General features: G+C 35.4%; 1 protein-coding gene and 1 non-coding gene across 17 annotated transcripts in view; both read right to left on the bottom strand.

Annotated features, from left to right (window-relative positions):
• ZMYM2 (zinc finger MYM-type containing 2) overlaps nt 1-22,668 on the bottom strand; it is a 93,421-nt gene that overhangs the window by 13,624 nt on the left and 57,129 nt on the right. For 12 of the 16 annotated variants that reach the window (XM_074330127.1, XM_074330115.1, XM_074330117.1 and 9 more), the window contains 9 exons: nt 16,609-16,786; nt 15,923-15,957; nt 9,731-9,860; nt 8,910-9,025; nt 8,171-8,339; nt 6,744-6,869; nt 5,874-5,968; nt 3,897-4,065; nt 3,544-3,695 (listed from right to left, as the gene is read on the bottom strand). In XM_074330127.1, coding sequence (XP_074186228.1) covers nt 3,544-3,695; nt 3,897-4,065; nt 5,874-5,968; nt 6,744-6,869; nt 8,171-8,339; nt 8,910-9,025; nt 9,731-9,860; nt 15,923-15,957; nt 16,609-16,786 — 1,170 coding nt within the window. The remainder of the gene's footprint in view (nt 1-3,543; nt 3,696-3,896; nt 4,066-5,873; nt 5,969-6,743; nt 6,870-8,170; nt 8,340-8,909; nt 9,026-9,730; nt 9,861-15,922; nt 15,958-16,608; nt 16,787-22,668) is intronic. The other 4 variants (XM_074330121.1, XM_074330123.1, XM_074330125.1 and 1 more) reach the window with 1 other exon arrangement.
• Nucleotides 17,365-17,438, bottom strand: TRNAS-GCU (transfer RNA serine (anticodon GCU)). Its single transcript has one exon. It is a non-coding gene; the product is annotated as a tRNA-Ser (tRNA).

The following is a 22,668-nucleotide window of genomic DNA, read 5'->3' as shown; positions in this document are numbered from 1 at the left end:
TTCCTCGAAACTTCGGAGGGAGTGTAGCTATGCTGACATCTTTATTTAAAACTTCTAGCTTCCAGAACTCAGTGAATAAATTTCTGTTCTTTTATCCACCCAGTTTATGGCACTTTGCTATGGCAGCCTTAAGGTAACTAGTACAGTTATGTTCCTTGAATTCTGAATACAATATGATGATATATAATAAAGTGCTAGAAGATTAACTTACCGTGTTTCCCCGAAAATAAGACCGGGTCTTCTACTAATTTTTGCTCCAAAAGACGCATTAGGGCTTATGTTCAGGGGATGTCATCCTGAAAAATCATACTGGGGCTTATTTTCCGGTTAGGTGTTATTTTTGGGGAAACACGGTAGTCTGGTAAAACTGAATTCCTGCAAAGAAAATTTCTTTAAAAACTGGCTCCCAATAATAATAAATGGAGCACATAAATAAAGAAATGAGTGTAATTCCTGGGATGCAGCATTAAAGGGGTGACGTGACCATACAGAAGAAGCACAGACCAGTAAAAAGATTCTGAAAGGCTCATGTTCCAACTTATCTGAAGCCTTAAACAAATGCTAGGAACATAAATAAGAATTTAAAGCTAGGGTGTCCAACCATCCTAGTTTTCCGAGGACTAAGGATCTTCCAAGAATCTAAGACTGTCAGTGCTAAAGCTGGTTCGGTCCCAAGCCAACCAGGGTTAGTTTAAATTATCCTGCTTGAAGTAACTTTGGTGTTTAAAACACAAACAAACAAACAAACAAACAAAAAACTGGTTCTCTAAAAAGATCCATAAAATAAAACGGATAAACCTTTACTTAGATTGGCAATACACTACAGGCAAATCACAACCCTAGCCCCATTGGGCCCAATCCCACCAGCTATCTGTTTTTCACAGCCTGCAAACTAAGAACTGTTTTTTTACATTTAAAAATGGTTATATTTTAAGTTGCTATCTAAGTAGGTAAGTAGCTACATATCCTAGATTTTTTTCCTCTTGGCTTGCAAAGCCTAAATTATTTACTATCTCACTATTTAAGAAAAAGTTTGCTGATTTCTGAGCTAGACTGTTCAAGAAACAAAGGCACAGCTCACCAACACTAAAAATGAAAGAAGGATGAGAATATCCTATAGACATTTAAAGGATACTAAGGGAATATTATCAACTCATGCTAAAAAATTTGACAACTTTGATGAAATGCATACATTTCTTGAAAGACAAAATTGTCAAAATGGAATCAAGAAAAACAGAAAATCTAAAGAACCCCATACCAACTAAAGGAGTTGATTTAGTAATTTACAACCACTACCAAACCTGCCAAAAACAAAAAAGGCCCTTATGGCTTCACTGGTGAATGCTACCAAACATCTCAGGAAAAAATAACACCAATTCTCACAAATACTTTCAGAAAACAGAAGAAAGGAACACTTTCCAATTCATTTTATGAGGCCAGTATTATCCCAATACTAAAAAGCCAGGACAAAAATTAACTGTATTTCTATATGCAAATAATGCCAGAGAAAATAGCTAACAGAACAAAAAATATTTCACCGGTAAACTAGGTAGACTAGAGATGGATGAGATAGAGAACTCCCATTTTGTTGTCTTTTATTACTCTTTGATTTAAAGTTATATTATCTAGATACTAGTTTTTAAGCTTAATTACTAGTAGAAGACATTTTTAAATAAAATTTTATACAGAACCCCAAAACATATCAAAAAGTAGAGTTGGAGTAAAACAACAAGAATAAGAACATGGAACTGAATCTCTCCTTCCTGCTTTGTTAACTTGGCAGCACCCTCATGTTCTCTTCAATACTTTTAAAAATACATAACTATTTTTAAGATAATAACATAAATGTTCTCTTTTTTAAAAATCACCTTAAATCAGTACACACACACACACACAACAAAAAGCAGTAGAAACTGAACATACAGGTCTATCATGTAATAGTCACAGCAAACATCCAAGTCAGTGAGTGCCTACATGTGTACAACATGGTACTAGATACAAAACAGTAAGATCCCACTCATCTTTGCTCTTAAGGGGATTTACATGTAATAAACAACTTGTTCTGAAACCAGAAGGTTGAGATGCTTTCACCTACACACAGTACCGTATTTATACTACTAGGTATAATAAAAGAGGAAGGGGAAAACACATGTATGATCTACAAACCCTGTGCCAGGAGTAGTGAGGCCAGGTATGCTTTGGAATTCATAATTTTTTGGATTTTACAGAGGACACACAGGGCATGTATATAATTACATGATATACCTAGACTGATCTGGGGAAGCACCCTATTATTTAAAGACATTAACAATTCTGTAGTGAACTCTATAGTTAATATTCTAAGGAGGAATATGAACAAAAAGCATAATAAGCAAAGACAACAGCTTCACAACTCTTCAACTAGGTTTTACTGTCAAAGGACTTTCCACGAAAATCTCTGGTTCTCACAGGTTTGGGGATTTTGGAACATGGCCCACACATGAGGCTCAAAGTACATATAAATCTATCACAGAAGAATAAGAAGAAACAAAACCTACTCTATTTCTTTCAGATCACTACTGCAAAATATGTGATGGCCCACACATATTTTGAACACAGTAAATTACATCCATGTGCTACTTCCCCATTACCACTTTCATAATCTTAGGCAAATTTCTATCCTGAAGAGAATGGAAATAAAATATAAATTAAGAAAATTCTAGTTTCCTTCAGTAATTCATTTCAGTATCTACCACCTGTAAGCAGCATAATATTACATTTTAGCCCCATAAACAAAAATTTAAAAACACATAGGATGTGAAGCTAGAATCCTTTCTGATCTCTGGGCTCAAACCTACAAAATTTTTTCAAAGCCAGAAGTCATTACCTAAAGTTAATCTTCGTGTTTACTATGGAAACAGACTCATTAAAGATTCACAGACATGTGGTTGAAGTTTACATATAAAACCCTAAAGAATGAATGATCTCCTTTTATAAGACAACTCCAAATAACTAATGAGAGTTACTCTGTTTCACAGGTAAGTAGTGTATAATGAAACAGACCTGCTATGTGAGAAGGAAGACATTTCCTGTTCACATGTGCATCAGCATGGATCAACACACGCACATACACATCAAACCTCAGGATATTGATTCATTTACTTGCATTTGTAAGGAGGGAATAATGTCATCCTGATTGTCATACATAGGGTAACAAACATATAACTTTGTTAGGCCTGTAAGATATATGAGTTCTGAGTGGCCTGTCCCTAACTATTTCTCACACAAATTCTTTCTGATTTGGGTACACAATTTTGGAGAACTTAAGAACTTTCAGGAACACATCTTATTATAGCAGAAACAAAGTAGCTAAGAAAATCCTTTATAATATCCTAGTAGTTTTGAATGGATTAAATTCTTTTTTGTCTTTCTTGGTAAGGCAATAAATCATCATGTTCCATAAGGCTATCCTTAATATTCTTGAAGCATAAAATTTTGCGCTCCAAGAACACAACAACCTTTCTTATTAACATTATATTTAAAAGTAGCGATCAAATTACTAACCTCCTGTATTCCAAGGCAAAGATAGTAGATGCTGTCAGGTGCATAATTCTCTCCATTCGGCCTGCGAATTTCATTGACAAAATGGGCTAACCCATAGTTAAGCTCAGCCGTTGTATGAGAGAGTAGATCCTCTTTTAACTTTACTGATTTAGCTAAAAAGAAATAAAACAAAAAATGAGTAATTGTTATTATTTACTGTTTTAAGATTAAGAAACTCCCTGAAATTAATTTATTCTATATAAGAAGTTAAATGTAAAATAAAAGCTACATTTATGTTTTTTTAAAATTAAAGGTATTTAACAAAAATCTTGATTTTAAATAGCACGTAGGGGAAACAAAATCAGAACACTTACAAGACTTTAGCTCATCTAATACCAGAAGATCTTCATCAAGTTGCCTAGTTTTGACCCAGTGTTTCCATGCGTTTACACCATACGTGTATTTGAAAGGAAAGCTGCATTCTGAGTTGTCAGAACTATCATCATGAGACTGGTATCCTGATACAGCTTTTCTCTTGGCTCCCTATTATTAGTAAAACACCATTGTAAAATCTTTTTTTAAAGCCTATATTATTTCATGACTTTATGTAAGCCATAACTCAAATAATGCAAATTAAAAAGAAATACATTTATATGCTTAGAACTGACTGGTATTCCTGAATTTGAGAATAGTTACCTATAACATTACTTGAAACATATCTCCAAGAATGCCATATTTGTACACAAACCACTTTGCACAATAAAATCATATTAACTTCTGCTGTGAGTCACTGATAAGAAAATAAATCCCATTATTTTGCCATGTATAATGTGCTCCCATGCATAATGCGCACCCACATTTTTGGCCCAAACTTTCAGGGGGGAAAAATCTTTTGTTTTAATTTTTTATTTCAAATTTGTATTTGTTTACATTTAGTTACTTGTTTTTTTATTATAAAGGAATTTTATCATTTATTTTTTAACATATTGTGGTACAAGAAATTTTATGTAACAAATAATTACAAAACACAAGAATAAATACAAGTACAAGAAATTTTATGTACTGGAAACAAATTTATGATATTTACACATCATAGAAGGCCAAGAACTCTTGTTGCAAGTTCATCGTAAGTTCAATAAAACCAATTATCGTATTCCAGGGCATTGTTTTGCATACGGATATCATTATTTCTAGAGTAACACTTTCAACTCATAGGTATAAATAAAAGAATTAAAAACATTTATACAGATACAGAATTAGTACTACCCATGTATAATGCACATCCTTATTTTTCCCTCACAAATTTGGACAAAAAGTGTGCATTCATACATGGCAAAATACGGTATATGAATAATAAACTAGTAGTCTGAAATAAAAGGACTCTAAATATTAATGTAAGAGAGAAACTGGAGAACTTTTCAACAATTCTACCTTATAGGGAATGACCACTCAACTACTCTTCACTTTCCTCGTGGCACTGTTTGCTGTACAAAAGTTTTAAATTTTGATGTAGTCCAATTCATCTATTTTTTCCTTTCGTTCCTTGTGCTTTTGGTGTCATATCTAAGAAACTATGGGTAACCCAAGGTAATGAAGGTTGAAGCCTACATTTTCTTCTAAGTGTTCTATAGTTTTAGTTCTTCCATTTAGTCTACAACCCCTTTTGAGTTAGTTTTTGTAATGATGGGTAAGAGCCCAACTTTATCCTACTGCAGGGTGCTCACTCCTTTTTCATTCAGTTTCTTTCTTTTGGGGAAAATTTGTGAGTCACTCTTTTTATGTTTTTCCTTTGGATCTTTATGTTGGAAATCAGAAATGTAGAAAGTTGTTGATGAAATATTTAAAACAATTAAGTCTGTTAATACATTTAAATTTGGTTTATCTTAACAACTATTAAAGTGCCCGGCATGTTTTCCTATGTGTCGGCATGCTTAAAAGCGACCAGATATACTATGTACCTCAACCTCACTGATTACTCTCATCAAAAATAATGGTGGAAAAAACTGCTCTCTAGAAAATATTCTCAATTATTCTTGTCAAATAATTGAATTTACTTTTTAAGCAACTATGTCAACCTTTTATCAAGATAAAATTGAAAAGAAATACTAAGTGGCAGTAATATTCACTCTTCTCCTTCATTATGAAGTTGCAATTAAACCTGAGACATTTTTATTACTGAGAAATGAAGTAATAAACTTTACCTCTTAAAGTCTTTTTAAATCTAGAACACAAAATATCTTCCCATATTCACAGACACAACTAAAGACCACTGTATCCTTACTCTATACCTATATAGAGATATTACTATACAGAGATATTAAGCAAATGCAAGAATACTATTAATTTTATACCTTTTTTTTAGATCGAGGTCTAGGCTGTTCCTCATATTCTTCTCCAAAAACAGGTGGTAATAAAAATTCATTTTCCATGTCAAGCTCCTCAGCAGCTGACAATTAAATTACAAGAATTTTTATTTCAAATTTAATACTACAGGCTTATGTTACATAAACACAGCCAACAAAGAAATAACCACAGCATATAAACAGGCACCCATGGGGACAACCTATGCTGGGTGGAGAGTGAATTATCTCCTGTACCTAACATGGCCTGTGAGTTCTGATAAACCCTGTTCAGACTATTAAAGACATGTATAATGAATATCAACACCAACTTTTCATGGAAATGATATCAGAAAAATTATTACAATCTGAAATTCAATTATAAGATCTAAATGGTCTTAGTACAAATCCGTTTCAATTTATTAAATCTTTTCCAAAACAAAATGCTTTACCTTCTACTCAGTGTGTTTATTTGCCATTGACAGATTAAGAAAATAATGAAAAATAATTCCTTTTAAAACAAAATATCAGAATATAAGTGTTTCTCTTTGAAGGTCAACTTAATTTTCAAGAAGTTCTTAACAAAAATACTACCTATGTTTTAAGTTTTTAAAAAAGACAAACACTTCATTATTCTGTTCCCTATCTTCAAAATTTTCTATCATGAATTGCTTTGAGAAAGTTTCTTTCTAAGGCTCTAAGAAATTATTTTTAAGTCCCTACAATTCAATCCTATGCCTCAAGTTAAATGTTGAGTTCTATTTGGGTAAAAAAGAAAAGACAAATATGAACAGTAAATAGCTAATGTTCATAACCAGTTATGACTTCATCACTAAATTCCATAACCATAGTTCACAATGAAAGAATAAAATAGCATTGTACCTCTGGGAAAATCTATTTCGATATCCAAATCTGGTTCATATGGTACATCAGGCATGCTGGACTGGGTCTCTGGGTCAGAGTTCTTCAAGAGATCTGAACCAATTATGTCTGTTTCAATTATTACACCTGTAATCAATCCATACTATCACTAGAAATCAAAATAGAAAACCTCAGCAGTACCTCTATCTGGCAAAAGGAAGACACTTAATTGTAAATGCAAAACAAGAATAAATACTTATATTAATATGTCACAAATGGAAAAGCTATGTAGATATCCTGAAATGTAAACTACATAAACTTCATAATTATTAGATAATCATGAATACACGAAAATTTTAATCCTGTAAGTTTTTGACCCCCTCTCTTCAAAAGTTAATAACTGTGCTTTGATTTAAAAAAAATATTCTGATATTAGAGTATTTCTAAAAGCCATGTCTTATCAAAAATAAAGTGATACGGGTGGATAACCGCAATTTTCAATGTTCTTTTTGACTTGTGACCCCAGTTTTCCACATCATTCAATAAATGCTAATTTACAACTGCCTTCTAATGTTTTGATCAGTTGCTTTCAAAGAACAGCTATTGCAACCCTAAGAAACACATTTTCTCCAGTTCAGGGTGGTGGGAGACACACAAGAATAGATGCGAGCGTATGTACAACACACACACACACACACACAGAGGGAACAAAGGTTTCACAAAACAGTACTCTTTCTATAAGGGATGCATGGTGACAGTTTTTTTTCCTGTTCCACTTCATTTAAAAAAAAACCAAAAACACCAGTTTCAACCCACTGAATTAATCCTACAACTCCCCAACAAAGGCTTCAGCAACACTACCACATTATGAAATACATAGAATTTGTTGTGTTTCTATTGTACTCCAGGGTAAACGGAATTAGGGAGCTCATGGTTGAAACAGAACTCTGAGTGTCACCAGAGGACTAAGGGTTGGAATAAACATCCTGAGACAGAATCATCCACACCACACTCAAAATGTTACACCATTTGGCGAACACTGCCCTAACAGAAGTTAGGATAAACCCTGGTTTAGATCACCCAAATGAATTATTAGTATAATTAATAAAACAAAATTGGGGAGAACCAGTACAAAATAAGAGATTGGATTATTATTCAAGCCTACTACAAGTCAGTTTTGCATCTGAGCTAGTCCATTAAAACAAGAACAATTTTGAGTTGATTTCACAAGTCAAATCCTGTTACAATGAAAACAGGGACTGTACAAATTCCTGTGGTATAAGGGAGCACCTGTCTAGACACAGCACGGGCCTCTTACAGTGAAATAACTTGTTTTTTGATTCAATGCTTCCTCCACTGCTATATCAAGCTCAAACACAATGACATGCCCTGGAACATGCTATGACAACGAAACACTTATTCACAAAGTACACTGCAGTGCAGCTTACTGTTGATGTTGGCAGCTTCTGCTTTCCCCTCATCCTCAGTCATCATGTCTGTCATTGTAAGCAACTGGGTATCAAGAGGGTCTGAAGCAACTTTGCTTTTTAGCTCCTCGGCTGCTGGGTTCTTCTCACTGCTGTCCAATGGGGCCGGCAGAAAAACAGGGACTGGTACCTAATTAACCAAAGCATTTACTGTTAGGTTTGTTCAATGTTAAAAGGTTATGTTTCCAAAGTAATAATAACTCTGATACATAAACTCCTTTATAATTCCATATTGGATAAAAACTTTGGAAAGAACACACATAAAAACTAAGATATCTACTGTGACAAAGAAAAGTCCAGGATACAAGCAGCTACTTTTGAAATAAAACAAAAACAATTGGAGGTATTTCTGGAACAACAATAGACAAACCCTGACAGAGTCCAAAGTACTATAAATAATATTTTGTACAAAACTTTATTCCATGTTTCAGTTCTAAACCTTACAGCTTCACAAATCTTTCTTTCCAAAATGAATTCAAATATAAGACAATGTGTGTCAAGCAGACACAGACATCTGCTGAACTTCAGTGTTAAGGATGAACACGTCCCTGATTAAACACAAAGCCATCACTGACAGAGGCAACCAAGCCTAAGCTGACAACTGAGGAAAGGCACACAACCCTGCTCTCTGGCTCCCCGGGGCTGTCCCACCCACGCCCGGCAAACCTCACAATGGAGGACAACGTGGAGTCTGACTCACAGGAACAGGAACTGTGGCAGGGACAGGAACATTCTGGCTGTACATGTGCATAGGCACCGGCACGTACACAGGCACAGGGATAGGCACTGGGACATACTCTGTCTTCCAACTGTCATCTGCAGACAGAACGTGGGTAAGGAGCTCGGCAACTAGCACTCATGTACAACAAGTGCTCAGTGTTGAAATCATGTGTTAACAAAGAAAAAGTTTAGTGGCTCGGTACCCATTTATAAATTTCCGGTTTTCACAAATTAGGTAACTTCAGAACAACAAAACTCAGTGAAGGAGCTGTTCCAACTTACAGAGCACACGTAGAATTTAGGCCTTTTTATAATAGAAAAAAACCATCCTTTAACAATATTATATAGCTCCTGACACCCTACCAGATTCCCTTCACACCCCCCACAAAAAGGTTTATGTAATCAAATAATTAGAATACAGCTAAAATAGAAATTTGATGAAAATACGTATTTGAATTATTTCATCTCATTCTGACAAGGAAACAGAATTGCTAATATTACAGAGCACAGTTACAGGTATGATTTGCCAGAGGGAACACTGGAACTTCAGGGGGTCTTAGCCCCAAGAAACTGCTACGGCGTTATTTCATTTGGGACATTAATTTGTATTCTAGGTCTTCGTTAGAGATTGATTTTCTTTAGTGATTTTAAATGCTGTATTCTCAATGTCTAAAATTAGATAAGCAAAGTCAACAAAAAAATGATAAAGTGACCTGTAGCCTAATAATTGAAAAAACATGACATTTCATTAAGTGAAGTATAAGTATAGAGAAATATACAAGTCAAATTCCCCAAAGTTACCTGTCTGACAAGATTTGGTCTGCATGTGAGGTTTACAGTAAGTAGCTTTTGTCATTGTTAAAGGTTTGCAAAGAACTGCTTTGTTCTTCATCTCTTTGTTGGGTGTTGGAGAAGGGGGTGGCGCTGAACCCTATAGAGAGGCAAAGAGAAATATTTTATTTTTATCTCTAATTTTTATTACTTCTTGGTGGTAATGAATATCTGGTTTCTAGGGCCTGTGGAGGGAACACACAAAAGTAAAAGAGTATAACCAAACTATGCTGTTATTATGTTTACCATAGTCTTAATCTGGAAGGATCAGAATCAGGATAGAACGAATCTATCCTATTAGCAAAGCAATAGTAATCGGTCATTCTACAGATCTCTGTTACCTTCAAAGGATACCATCAGCATATCTTTTAAAATATATATGTCAATTCTCACTGTTAAGTACAAAAGCAAGGTTGTAAACCTGAATTTTTAAAATAATTAGGCTCTTTTAAATTAATTTGAGAAAGAAAAAAGTTCTCGCAGTTATTATGGCTATCCGATACTCTAGCTCCCTCTATTGGATAAACAGCTTATATATGTTACTAAATTTGAAAAGACAAATGATGAAAAAAATTACCAACAATATTACCATGCTTTAAGTTGGGTATTTCCTGTGCCCCAGCAATTGAAATTTTAGAAACTTATCTTAGAGATACAGTCTCTCAGATGTTTTCACCATGTTCACTGTAGCATTATTTGCGATTGGAAACACACACACACACACACACACACACACACACACACACACACACACACGGCTGAAGATCTGTCCCTAAAGGACTAGAGACAAGGTGCTCTCCACACCACCTACTGATACGGGCAAAAGGTACAGAATACTAACACACTCAATTCTTATTAGTTGGGTAGTTAAGTTCTAGACAGATGCCATGAACACGGAACCATTGCTCTAGAAGGAAATACAGGGATAGGTTCCTGTCAGCCTCTGCTCACATTTTCATCAACAGATCAATACATAACCTTGTTGCTGTTGAAACACACTTTATTTAATACGTGTATTTCCTACAAATAATTATACGCAATATTTCCTTTTAATACAACAGTACGATCACAGCATTTATGTGTTACGTACTCTTCCACTCAAACGTGTACACACACGCACACACATACTTGGTACTGGGAACACATACTGTATACTGTATAGTAATGCAAATCAAGTCCTGAAAACACACAGATCAAGTAGTTAAAGTTTTATAAGAACACTAACGTCTTACTGTTGGTGGAGCTGCAGGATGTACGACGGGGCAGTGCACGTGTGGTTACACCTCTCAACCTTGGCACGCCCCACGAAAACCAAGGGAGAGGCTGATGGAGCTTATTCTGCAGAAGAGGAAGACATCGATGAGGGTGGCATGGTGACATCTCGCAGTTCTACCTCAGGAGTTTGGCTCTTGCAACTTGCTGACACTGTCAGCAATTTTCCCTCCCAAACTGGCTTCAAAAATTAATCAGCCTTGTCGGCTTGGCTGTTCACCTCAAATCTTTTTCACATCAAATCTTGATATAAGGTGCAAACACAGTGGTGCTTCAGTGGAGGCTCTGCTCAGACTCAGGGCCACATTCTTCCACGTCACTGACAACTCTTCCTTAGGCAGAATTCCATCGCGTTATTTGGGCTGCTGTTAGAGAGGGACAACAATTGGGAGTCTTCAGCTGACTTTCATCACTGAATCTGATGCCTTGTCTGGTCATCTGTCCAGGTCTCTATCAGGGATCTCGACTGCCTTCTCTGCCACAGCTTCCTCCACATCTTCTTCCTTCATGTCCCCAAAGTCTTCTCCACTTATTTGTGAGTGGTAGGTGTTATGTTTTTATCACCATTCTTTTTTTTTTTCTGTAACACCTTCAAAGACTTTGAAATTTTTCACGCAGTCTGGTCAAACATTTCCCAACAGTTTTTCACAGGAGCCTGCTGGATGCTGCCCTGGACTGCGCCAACATGACCAATTGTGTCACGTGTAGTGACTGACTTCCAGGAATCCATCATGGTGTTTCCTTCGTGTGGAGAGTCTCACAAGCTTCATGAAGTGGGTCTTGAAAGCTTTCATTTTGCCCTGATCAAACGGTTGGATGAGAGACAGTGTTTGGGGGCATAAAAAGAACTACATTCAGATGGGCACATTTGAGTTCTTCACGGCAATAGATATTCAGGTTTTCATTCCGGCGATGGTGTCCAACTTCTAGGATAAAGCAGTTGTGGAACCAATCCCAGACACCCAGACAATATTTCAAACACCATTCATGCTTTTTTGGTCCCACCTTCAATAAATGGCATATGGTTCAGTTTTCTCCCTTTAAATGCTCATGGATTGCGGACTCTGTACACCCTGAGGGGTTTGGACTTAAAATTACCCTTGGCACTGGCACACAATAGCATGGCTGCACGGTCTCTGAACGGTTTAAAGTCAGAGGTTTGTAGACCACTTGAATTATATAGGTTCATTTGTCAATGACCTTGTAAGAACAAGCCAGTCTCATCAGCATAGAAAACCTGCTTGTCCATATAACACCCCTTTTCCTCCATAACACAGAGTAGGTATTGTCCCATAGAATCCACCTTGCCCGTAAGTTTAACATTTTCACACCAGAGAGCCTTAGAATGTGTGAGCCAGACAGCACCGAGCAGGCCAGATATAACATCTTCCTGCCCTAGGGTAATACGTTCTGAGCTAAAGTCTCACAGCGATGCTATTCACTACGCTTTTTAAATCAGGCATAAGCTCATGAACCCACAAACTTAGTCACTGTTCCATCTCTTCCAGAGCTTCACCACACACTATAGATTTGACTTTAACACTTGGAGGTGTTTCCTTTATAGATTGGTGAATTTCTTATTCCTTTTGTGCCATGTTGTTGATTCATGAACACTGAACTCACAGCCAAATGAATGGTGCTAACAGGCATTTCCTCCATAAGGCACATCACAGCCTTCTTGTGCTTAGGACAAATAGACAGCACTTAAGTGCTACACTTGGGGGTCATTGTAAACAGCAAAATCACAAACAAAATGTGCAAAACCATGAAAAACATGCTACTAATTAGACTGTAAAAAGGGACACTGGCTTACAGTAGCATGAGTGTGACAACAGGTAAAGCCTCGCCACAGGCAGGTGTGCCTCCGGCGACTCCCAGGTTCACCAGTCTGCAGAGGGTCTACAAGTAACCTTGAAAGTGCCATGGGCATGGTGTTGGGTTACAAATACACTTTAGACAGCAGTCAAATTCACAGACTGAATAAAGAGGATCAACTGTACTTACATAAAGCATTTACTGTTTAATATGTTTTTTTGTCCATATGTAAAGGTCTGGAAAGGTATAAATTAAAACAATTTTATGGAGGCTATCTCACAAGTTACAAATAATACGTAAGGCTCATTCTAGATTCATCAGGATTTCAAACCACTTAATCAGCTATGAGACAGAGTAGTGAACACAGGCCTAGGGAACATGATCTAACACTACTGCTGTGTAACGAAGACATGTCACTCAATCTTTTGTGCCTCAACTTCCTCAACTATAAAATGGGAATAATAATCTAGCAAACAGTTATTGAGTATCTACTACATACCAAGCACTGGGTAAGTTGGGTCTAGAATCCCCACTTAAGAACAAGGGGTCTAAAATCATAGATGTCCTACATTAATCAATGTTTCGCTTCCCATCATTCTGCAAATATTACATCATGCCAAGTAAACTATGCCACCTGGTGAAAGCCTACACTTAATGCTTCTTACTCTGATGCTAGTCAACAGGCAGATCTGTACCTATTTACAATGAATACTGAAGAAGGACCCATAATGAAAATTATAATAACAAAAGCCACCATCTGTTGAATATTTGCTATATGCCAAGGACTATGTGCTCTAGACAATGTTTGTATCCCCTAAAATTCATGTTAAAATCTAATCCCTAATATGACAGTATTTGAAAGTGTGGCCTTTAGGTGGTGATTAGGTCATGAGAGCAGAGCCCTCATGAATGGGATTAATGCCCTTATGAAAAAGACCCCAAAGAAATCCCTCACCCCTCCCACTGTGAGGGGAAAGCAGAAAGATGGCCATCCATGAACCAGGAAGCAGGCCCTCTCCAGATGGCGCTTGGATTTCAGACTTCCTAGCCTCCAGAACTGTAAGAATTAATTTCTGCTGTTTGTGAGCAACCTTGTCTATGGCATTCTGTTACAGCAGCTCAAATGGACAAAACACCATGTAAATCACCAAAGTTACATAATTCCTGAAATGAGTATCCTCCTAACACCTCAAGAGCTTGGTCTCTTTTTTTTAGCACTCCCATTTTACAGATGAGAAAACTGGGGCTCCAAAGTTACAAATCCTGGTAAGGTGATAGAGCTAAAGTTCTGAAGTCAGGATTCAAGTAGATTCATCTGAGGCCAAAGCCCATGTTCTTAACTATACTGGACAGGCTGCCTCTAGGATGTCTGGAGCGGTTACAGCCAGCATGTGCTTGGTGCTTATTATGTGATAACCCCGAGGCTGGTACTCTCTTCATGCCCATTTTACAAATAAGGAAATTTACACAAAGAACAGTGAAGTGACCTGCCCAAAACCACACAACTAAGCTTTCATACTTTGAAGTTTATGGGTGGGAAATTAAAATATTCCAAAAGCTTACAAGGCAAAGATGGGAGAGGACTTTACAAGACAAAAGGTGGCACACTGACTTGACCTCCCTGCTAGTAATGCTCCTCATCTGTCACATACTGGGGCTCAAGTGCTGGGAAAGAAAAGCATGTAATACTGTGCTAGTAGAAGGGGTTCCTAAAGCCTTGGTCAAAAGCTTATATACTGAAATAAGGTTGGGGAGAGGCCTGCTGGCCGCACAAAGAACAAAACAGGGAATGATCATCTTTACGTTCCTTGGCATAAGTCAAAGTGCCCGGTATTAAAATCAGATGATTCAGCTGAACACTTTTATGTACTTCTGAATTATCTGGCTTAAAAGTGTATTTCCACAGGGAGGAAAGCAAAGGAAAAGGCACTCTTACTTTGCTAGAATTCTGTAAACTATGAAAATAAAAAACAAAAACTGAATGGAATAATATAAAAACACCTTATATTAGTATCAGTGATCAGTACCAATAATCCTGAACTGTGGTTACATATTAAAATCACCTGAAAATGTTTTCAAAACCACAGAATCTCTCAGTTGGGGTGCAGGCACTGGAAGGTTTTCTAGCCAGTGATTTAGTCTTTCTTACCAGGACAAGAACGAGCCCAGACACTTATCACAATACCAAAAAATGACTCCTGTAGAGCTGCCCTTGAAAAGGATGCCAGAAATACCCTTATTTCAGCACTGGTGACCGCTGTTTGACTCAGCACACAGAGGGCAGACCCGCTGCTCTTCAGTGTGGCAAAGCACTGCTTCTTCCCTTCACTCATTACACATAAATAGCCACTGTCAACCTACAAAAGTCTTAGAATTTTAGAACACAAAAAGCAGAATTGATTTACACCAAAAGACTAAAAGAAAAAAGAAAAAAAAAGCAGGAAAAAAGAAACCCCAAGGGACACATTATGGAAGTATTTCTCAAATTTAAAAACTCACAGGTCCAAGCCCCCAACCCTGATCCTCAGACCCCTATTTCAGAAATAAACGCGCAAAGCCTTCAACGGTCTGGCCCAGACCGCTCGTTCACCCTCATTTCCCATGATTCCACCACAGGTGCCCTTTAAGCTTGGCTCGAATAGTTTTGCCAACTATGCATGCCCTGTGCACATTATTATTCCTCCGACTTTTCATCCCTCTCTCCCTGGCAACCTTCTACTCAATTGTATAGAAGCTTTTTCAAAACTGCCAGGAACAGATACAGTTAATCATTTCAAACATTCTATGGTTACTATCTTAAAATCTATTACAGGTGTTTCAACTCAAATATCGTTTATATGTCTATCTCCCCCAGTGTGCGTAGAGGCCATAATTAATTCACCTTTATATTCCTCAGTTAGCATGCATAAAAGGACCTGCTTTAATATCAGGTAATTCAGCTGACTACTTCAACTGTCTCAACAGAGGAAAGTAAAAAATCTTTTATCATTATGATCAGATTAAATTAGACTGATCATTTTTTTAACCCCACATTATAAAAATCAATATTTAGCTCTCCACTTATGCAATACTTACTGTCATTTTGGTTCGGGACGTCTGACAACCCTGATCTAAAAACATAAACAAATTTAAATGAGACAAATATCACACTCATCAGAATTTTCTAAATCTTTCCCATTAAATTTTACTGAATTTTAAAATAATTACTAAAGAAAATATTTTAAGTTGTTTTAAGTCAAAGATATCAAATATAAAAGCTGAAATACAGAGCTAAAGAAGTGGAGTTAACTCTTCCCATTTTGTTCCCTCAGAAAGCACACACTGCTTTGGGGTAATTCTATTTTACTCTTCAATAAGTCACAACTTCTAAAAGATTTTACTCTTCAATAAGTCACAACTTCTAAACGGTTTTTGTTTTCCTCCCAACCTATCCCAGGCACGTATCATTTGCTAAAACTGTTTTATATTTAAAATTGTCGATGACATGATAGGTAAGTGAATTTTTTAGAATTTTTGTTGTAATTCTGTTTGGCTCCTCTTCACCCCCAACTAGACTCTATTTCTTCAACTAGTATTAACTTTTTTAAACAAAATAAAGAGCAACAGACTTATAGAAACTTCATACAGGGCACTTCCACCCAGAGAAACTATGAAAGTTGCTGTTAAACTATCTCCAAAATTAATTGTTCATTATCATTACTTTGAATTGTGATCTAAGAAAACTAAAGACTGCTGTACAGGTTTTGCAAGTTGCTACCTACTTTGTGACATACCATAATGCAAGTTTTCAGGTCCTTTCTGAGTCGTCATGTTGGGCTCATTCTGCTGGCAATAGAAGCGCAATAAGCAGTGCTGGTCACAGAAATGTTTCATTTCCCCGCGCCACTGCACACGCTCTTTAAGAGTTCCTTGAGATTTACAACAGTCACACCTTGCAGCCTTAATAAAAAAAAGGAAGGTACCAGACATTTCAAATGACAAGGTTTAAAAAGTCAGATATGTATTTAGAAAGATTTCTAAAATTTTGTCAGTGATTATTGCTAAACGTGATAAAACAATGTCTGATCAAGAAAAAATAAAATTACAATATAAATCATAAACACACAGTAAAACCCACTGTAAAAGTGGGGGGAAAAAGTAGACATTTCCTAATTGTCAAAATCCCTTTCTATACTTACCAGAAGTTAAAGACCAGTATTACAAAGATATGATAAGCAAGAAGAGTGAACATTGACAAACCAAATTGGTACAATATATTTTAGTATTTTAAAATCATTTTCAGGGCTTTAATCATATACAGGTATAAGTCTCCTACAATCATATTACATTGAAATCTCTGATTAATGAACAGATTTCCCAGGTTCAAGTGACAGCTCATAATAAATCAATTTATAGAAGTGTAGCAGTAATAATTTTGAAGCAAGCTCTTATGAGAAAATCATGTAGTACTGAAGTATTTTTCTTTCTCAACAGTTTAATATAATAATTTTCCCCCCTAAGGAGGGCGCAGCTCACACTGGCCCATGCAGGGATTGAACTGGCAACCTTGGTGTTAGCAGCACCACGCTCTAACCAACTGAGCTAACCGGCCACCCCTAATATAATAAATTTGAAGAGCTTTAATAAATACACTGATTTAATTTTAACAAGAACGTCATGTTTTAAAGCACTCAATATTTAATTAATTCAGAAACAATTATATTTTAAGAAAACAAATTGACCTACAAATAAGAGTACAGCCCTAACTGGTCTATAATTTTATTCGCAAAATAAAACCAATTAAAATTCATATATAAAAAGTTATACTTTTATGATGGTGAATCAATAAAGTATAGGACAGATTTTATTTTTCAGAGACCCCATTTTCCCTAGATTGTTCCCATTTTCACTTTTTCTTAACATCTTGATCAATGAGTGGACCAAAAGATAAAAATGATTAATTTCAAATAGTTCTTTTCATAATTAAGAACTTCCTTAATTTCTGATCTAGTTAGAGTAGAAATTACTATAATTTTTTAGATTACCCTTTGATTTAATTTACTTAGAAGTTTGATAAGCAATAAAAATTAAGTATTTTGTAGTTTATAATAATGGCTGCAGCTTTTCCTCACTATAAATTATCTAAAGTTTTACACTGCATTTTCAATTTCTCACTTTATGTGTCAACAGGAGTTCTATGAATAAATATTACGTCAAAATTCCTAGTCAGGAATATAACAAATGATTGCGTTGGTAAACAGGTTTTACATAACAAACATACCCCAAGGTTAGAACACAGGCTCTTTTTTGTCTCCAGGTCTGGTATTTCTCCTGCTGAATAAATGTTAAATGAATGAAGACTTATAGTATAAATTATGACTATTAAGTGATGACTATCATATTGCTTGTCCAAAAATCTGTCAGCTCCAATTTCATGTTGCTGGTAATATTATGTGGTAATCTCAAGATCAACAGTACTGTTTATCGACCAGGTCAGATTTTACTCAATAGTGAAAAAAAGTCCCTATGTAAAATTCTCACCAGCCAAAGACTGTTCTTTAAAATCACCATTAAAGTGTTCCAGGTTTCATTCCCCACCCCTTTTTATATTTTATACTCAAAGAAACGACAAAGGAAGGAATTAAAAGCCTAACATTCTATTCGTTGAGTCTAAATAGTGCAAGAACGTGGCAAGGGTGAAGTTGGAGCCAACTACCTCATTCATTGAGAACCTGAGAAGTAAAAGTCCAGCATGTTATAGCTGCTCTCTATAATCTTTACAATAGTACTAGAAACTAAGGTCCAGCTAGGTGAAGTGACTAGTCTAAGGCCAAATATCAAAAATGCAGGACTCAGAGTAGACAATCCAAGTCAAAACCTGGGCATTATTTAGCACACCAAGTAATAAAGACAAGGGAAAGACAAAACGATTTAATGTGAATAACCAGAGAATCAAGATCCTAATAGATGTTAAAATGCTCCAAGACGGTTCCCAATGTAACATCCAAAACCCAAATCACTTTGTATAAAACTTATTCAAATCACTCACTCCATGTACTATGCTAACCTAGTATACAGTAATATTGCCATTTAGAAGGCCAGGGGCATAAAACCAAGTACATGCCACCCAAAGAATCTGAACAATAAAATCATTTCATTATTTTGTTGATTATATTGTATTTTGTAGAAACAATACTTGAAGCTCCTTTCTTCCAGAAGGTTCAAAACAAATTTAGGTGCTATCTCTCTATCTGAAGAAAAAGGAGCAAGATTAATGCCACTCTACAAATGCAAACAAAATATGTATTTATTTTTCAGGGTGAGAATAATAACAGAACTCAGTACTTCAAAGTTTAATGCCATCATCAAAAATTTTAAGATTGTGAACCTCTTTTTGTTTGTCTGTTTTATAGCCACTCACACCAATTCCTGGTGAAGTGCTTGGAATTAAACTACAGACAGGATGGCTAATCTGCAAACAGCATTAACGGTCATCATTCCTTACTGACACGGACATCACCATTCCCTGCCAACCACAAGGGAGCTCTTAGGAAAGCCTGACACTTCTATAGCTCAAAAACTGAAGTGTGGCTCAAGTCTCTGGTTTAAAAACACTACACCATCATCTACTTAGTGGTTTTCCTGTCACTGTGGAAAATCAAGGATTATTTATTATGGAGGGGAAAAATGGGCACGGATTTAAACAATCTAAATAACAGACAGGTACTAAATTCTAAATTCAAAATCCTTAATCCAACCTCTCAACTAATACAGGAATCTCTTCTTCAATAACTGACGAACCATCACCCAGCCTACACTGATGCAATACCTTACATTTATTGCACAGCTTCAATGTGTATATTGGGTGACATATGTACATCCTTATAACTTTCCCACCCACTTGCTCCCCATTACACCAATTGAAACTAATTTTGCAGGGGGGCAAGGGAGGGTAGACCATGAACATAAATGAAGTAGGGAACTTGTACAGTCATTTTAAAAAGGAATTCTTTATGACTCCCCAATATATCTTTCTGAATACAACAGAGTGATTCACTTTTTAAAACTGTAGTGATAAAAGAGTAGGTGATTGGATACTATGCAAAGCATTAAGTGATAGGAATTATTCAGTTACCCAAAAAGCACAACATTAAAGCAAGAATATTAGATTATTCCCTTTTCTAAAATTAATTTCAAAAACAAAGAATAATTTTTGTGGAAAAAAATCAATATTTTTAGCAGTTTAGACAAAAAAAGGAAAAAATTTAAAAGCCCAATATTTTTCATTCACTTGGATAACTAAAACATTAAGTATTAACTTGATTAAAGCCTATAAAGTCATACTGTTAAAGGCTATTACAGGACCTTTGCATTAAAGAAGTTAATATTGCCACTGTTCACCACTAGTTTGTAAAACAAAGCAAAACCTGTGTTAAAAGATTGTAATTTGAAGTAATAAAGTTTAAGAAAAGCTTATTAGTTATCTTAAGAAGTACTGTGTAGTATTCTTGGAAAACAGTGGGCCTTCTGACATCTGGCTATTATTCAATTACAATATTAAATCCTTTTTCTCCAAAACTTAAGAGATCAAAACAACTATCCTCCCACCTGGTTTCACATAATGCCTGGAAACATTTACTTTGAGGAAAAGTAAAATCTACTTCCTTCTAAAGAGTAATCTGGGAGAAGAAACATTAATTTTATTCTCAGCATTTTTTGATTACATGATTCAACAGATTTTGTATTCCAATTTAGAAAAGACAGTATTTAATAAACCACTATTTTAATCCCAAAGAAAACCATTATAAAGACCAGAAAACAAAGACCATTCAAAATGTCTTGTTAGTAAAAGACACACAAACAGAAGTTTTAAAAGCATAATATTAAATATTTAAATTAAAATAAATGAAAATGTAAAGTTATCTATACTCTAGGTAGTCTGTCAGACTGAAGCACAAAGATAAGAGGTGAAAATACAGTGTGTGTGTGTGTGTTCCTCTGTTTAGGCAGCAAATGCTCAAGGCTAAAGGTGAGCTCACCACTGGAGTGGCTCTCTGCTAATTTCAAAGATTCACTGATGAAGCACTTTTTGGGGGGATTATTTTTCTAATAAAAGTTGGACTGACTAGTAAGGGTCACATTTTTAATGGACTAAGATCTAAATTTTTGAGTTCCTAAATTTAAAAAGTAGAAGGGGAAAGGTAAAAAAAAAAAAAAAATCACAATTTGTTTGGGACTCAGTCCCATTTTCAAGATGATAGGATGGTAGCAGTGAACAGAAGGGGCTCAGGAGAGGTGTAAGGAAACAGTGTGATTCTAGAAGTACGTGGTTACTGCACTGGCCTCCAAAAAGGCCAATCAGGAGGCAGGAGGGGCAACTCACTTCCTCATTTCCAACATCGTGATCCTACTGATTGTATATAAAAATCATCATTTTTACTTGCTTTACAAATTGCTGCCATAGGATAAAATGCTCTTACCTTTATTCCTCAGATTAGTACAGCATGCAGTAATGCTATTGTGTATATTATACAAAAATGTGTTTATAATAAGATAAGGAATAATCATAAAAGTGTATTTAATGTATAGAATACTGACATTAAACACAAACAGATAATTATAACTGGTTATTTAAGTAACATTCTCATAATCTGAAATGCACTGCCTCACTGAAATTTCATTATTGAACATTACATAAAAATAAAAACATTAGATACAATTATCCTTTAAAATAAATGGCAAAAAGGAACAAATGCCAACAAATAGTGTGATCTTTTGCCAAAGAATACTTTTCTTCCCAAAAGAGAAGGGAAAAAAAAGATTTCTCTATTTGAATTGTAAGTAATAAAGAAAACAGGAAGAATTCATTCAAAGAAGCCGAACAGAGAAACACATTCAGTGTGCTGTGAACAAAAAACAAAATCCTCCAAGGAAGATTATTTTAAAATATTAAAGTTTTGGATTCAGAATTACATAATTAAGCAGAAAGTTGTATATTAAAATAATGACAGAGAAATCATCATTATCACATTGTAATAACTGTCTCAAACAATAACACAAATGATGAAAAGGTTAACAGACAGTAAGAATAAAAGGGGATTTCCACATTGTAACTTACTAAATACCTTTACTGTTTGAGATTATCCAAAACAAATTTTCAAAAATAAAACCTTCTAAACAGTGGAGAAAAGGTGTATTTCTGAGTGCTAAACTAAAATTGAGCATTTAAAGCCATTAAAATAACATTTTTTGAGTGTTTTCTTAAAACTGCTACTGCCTATAATAGAACAAGACAACTAAAAGGAATACACCTAAGAGGGTGTTAGTATGTTTGTCCTATGTTGCTGAAATTTGAACCTAAGGCTTAAATTAGTCATAAGCAACAGTAAAATAATGAAGTAACTTAAAAAGTGCACCAAAACTCTTAGCCTCGACAACCTCTGACAACCTCTGAAGTTACTTGGAAAGTATCTTCCTTTTTATTGAAAAAATGTTAGTTCATATTTTGAGCTGTAGATATTCAAGAAGTTCACAAAACATTCCTGCAAGTCTCCTAAGTAATGTCATTTAACACTAGTCACTTTCATTAAGTGAACTAAATAATTATATATGTATTTCAACCATTCTTCTGCTCGTTTCTTTAGCAGTAGTTCACAATTCTGAAGTTAGGGTGATGTCTGTCTTCTCATGCTTTAAAGGCAATGCATCATCCATAGTAAAGCTTTTGCATGGAGATGGTTTTCCATGTTACAAAGAACTAATAACTTTTTCTTCAGTAATATCTAACCAAAGCCCAAATTTACACTCATTTTCTTATCTAGAAAGAAACCAATGCAATGGAC

The sequence above is a fragment of the Rhinolophus sinicus genome, linkage group LG04, assembly GCF_036562045.2.
Source record: "Rhinolophus sinicus isolate RSC01 linkage group LG04, ASM3656204v1, whole genome shotgun sequence".
In the NCBI taxonomy this organism is placed as follows: Eukaryota; Metazoa; Chordata; class Mammalia; order Chiroptera; family Rhinolophidae; genus Rhinolophus; species Rhinolophus sinicus.
This window is presented reverse-complemented; position numbering and strand designations above follow the sequence as displayed.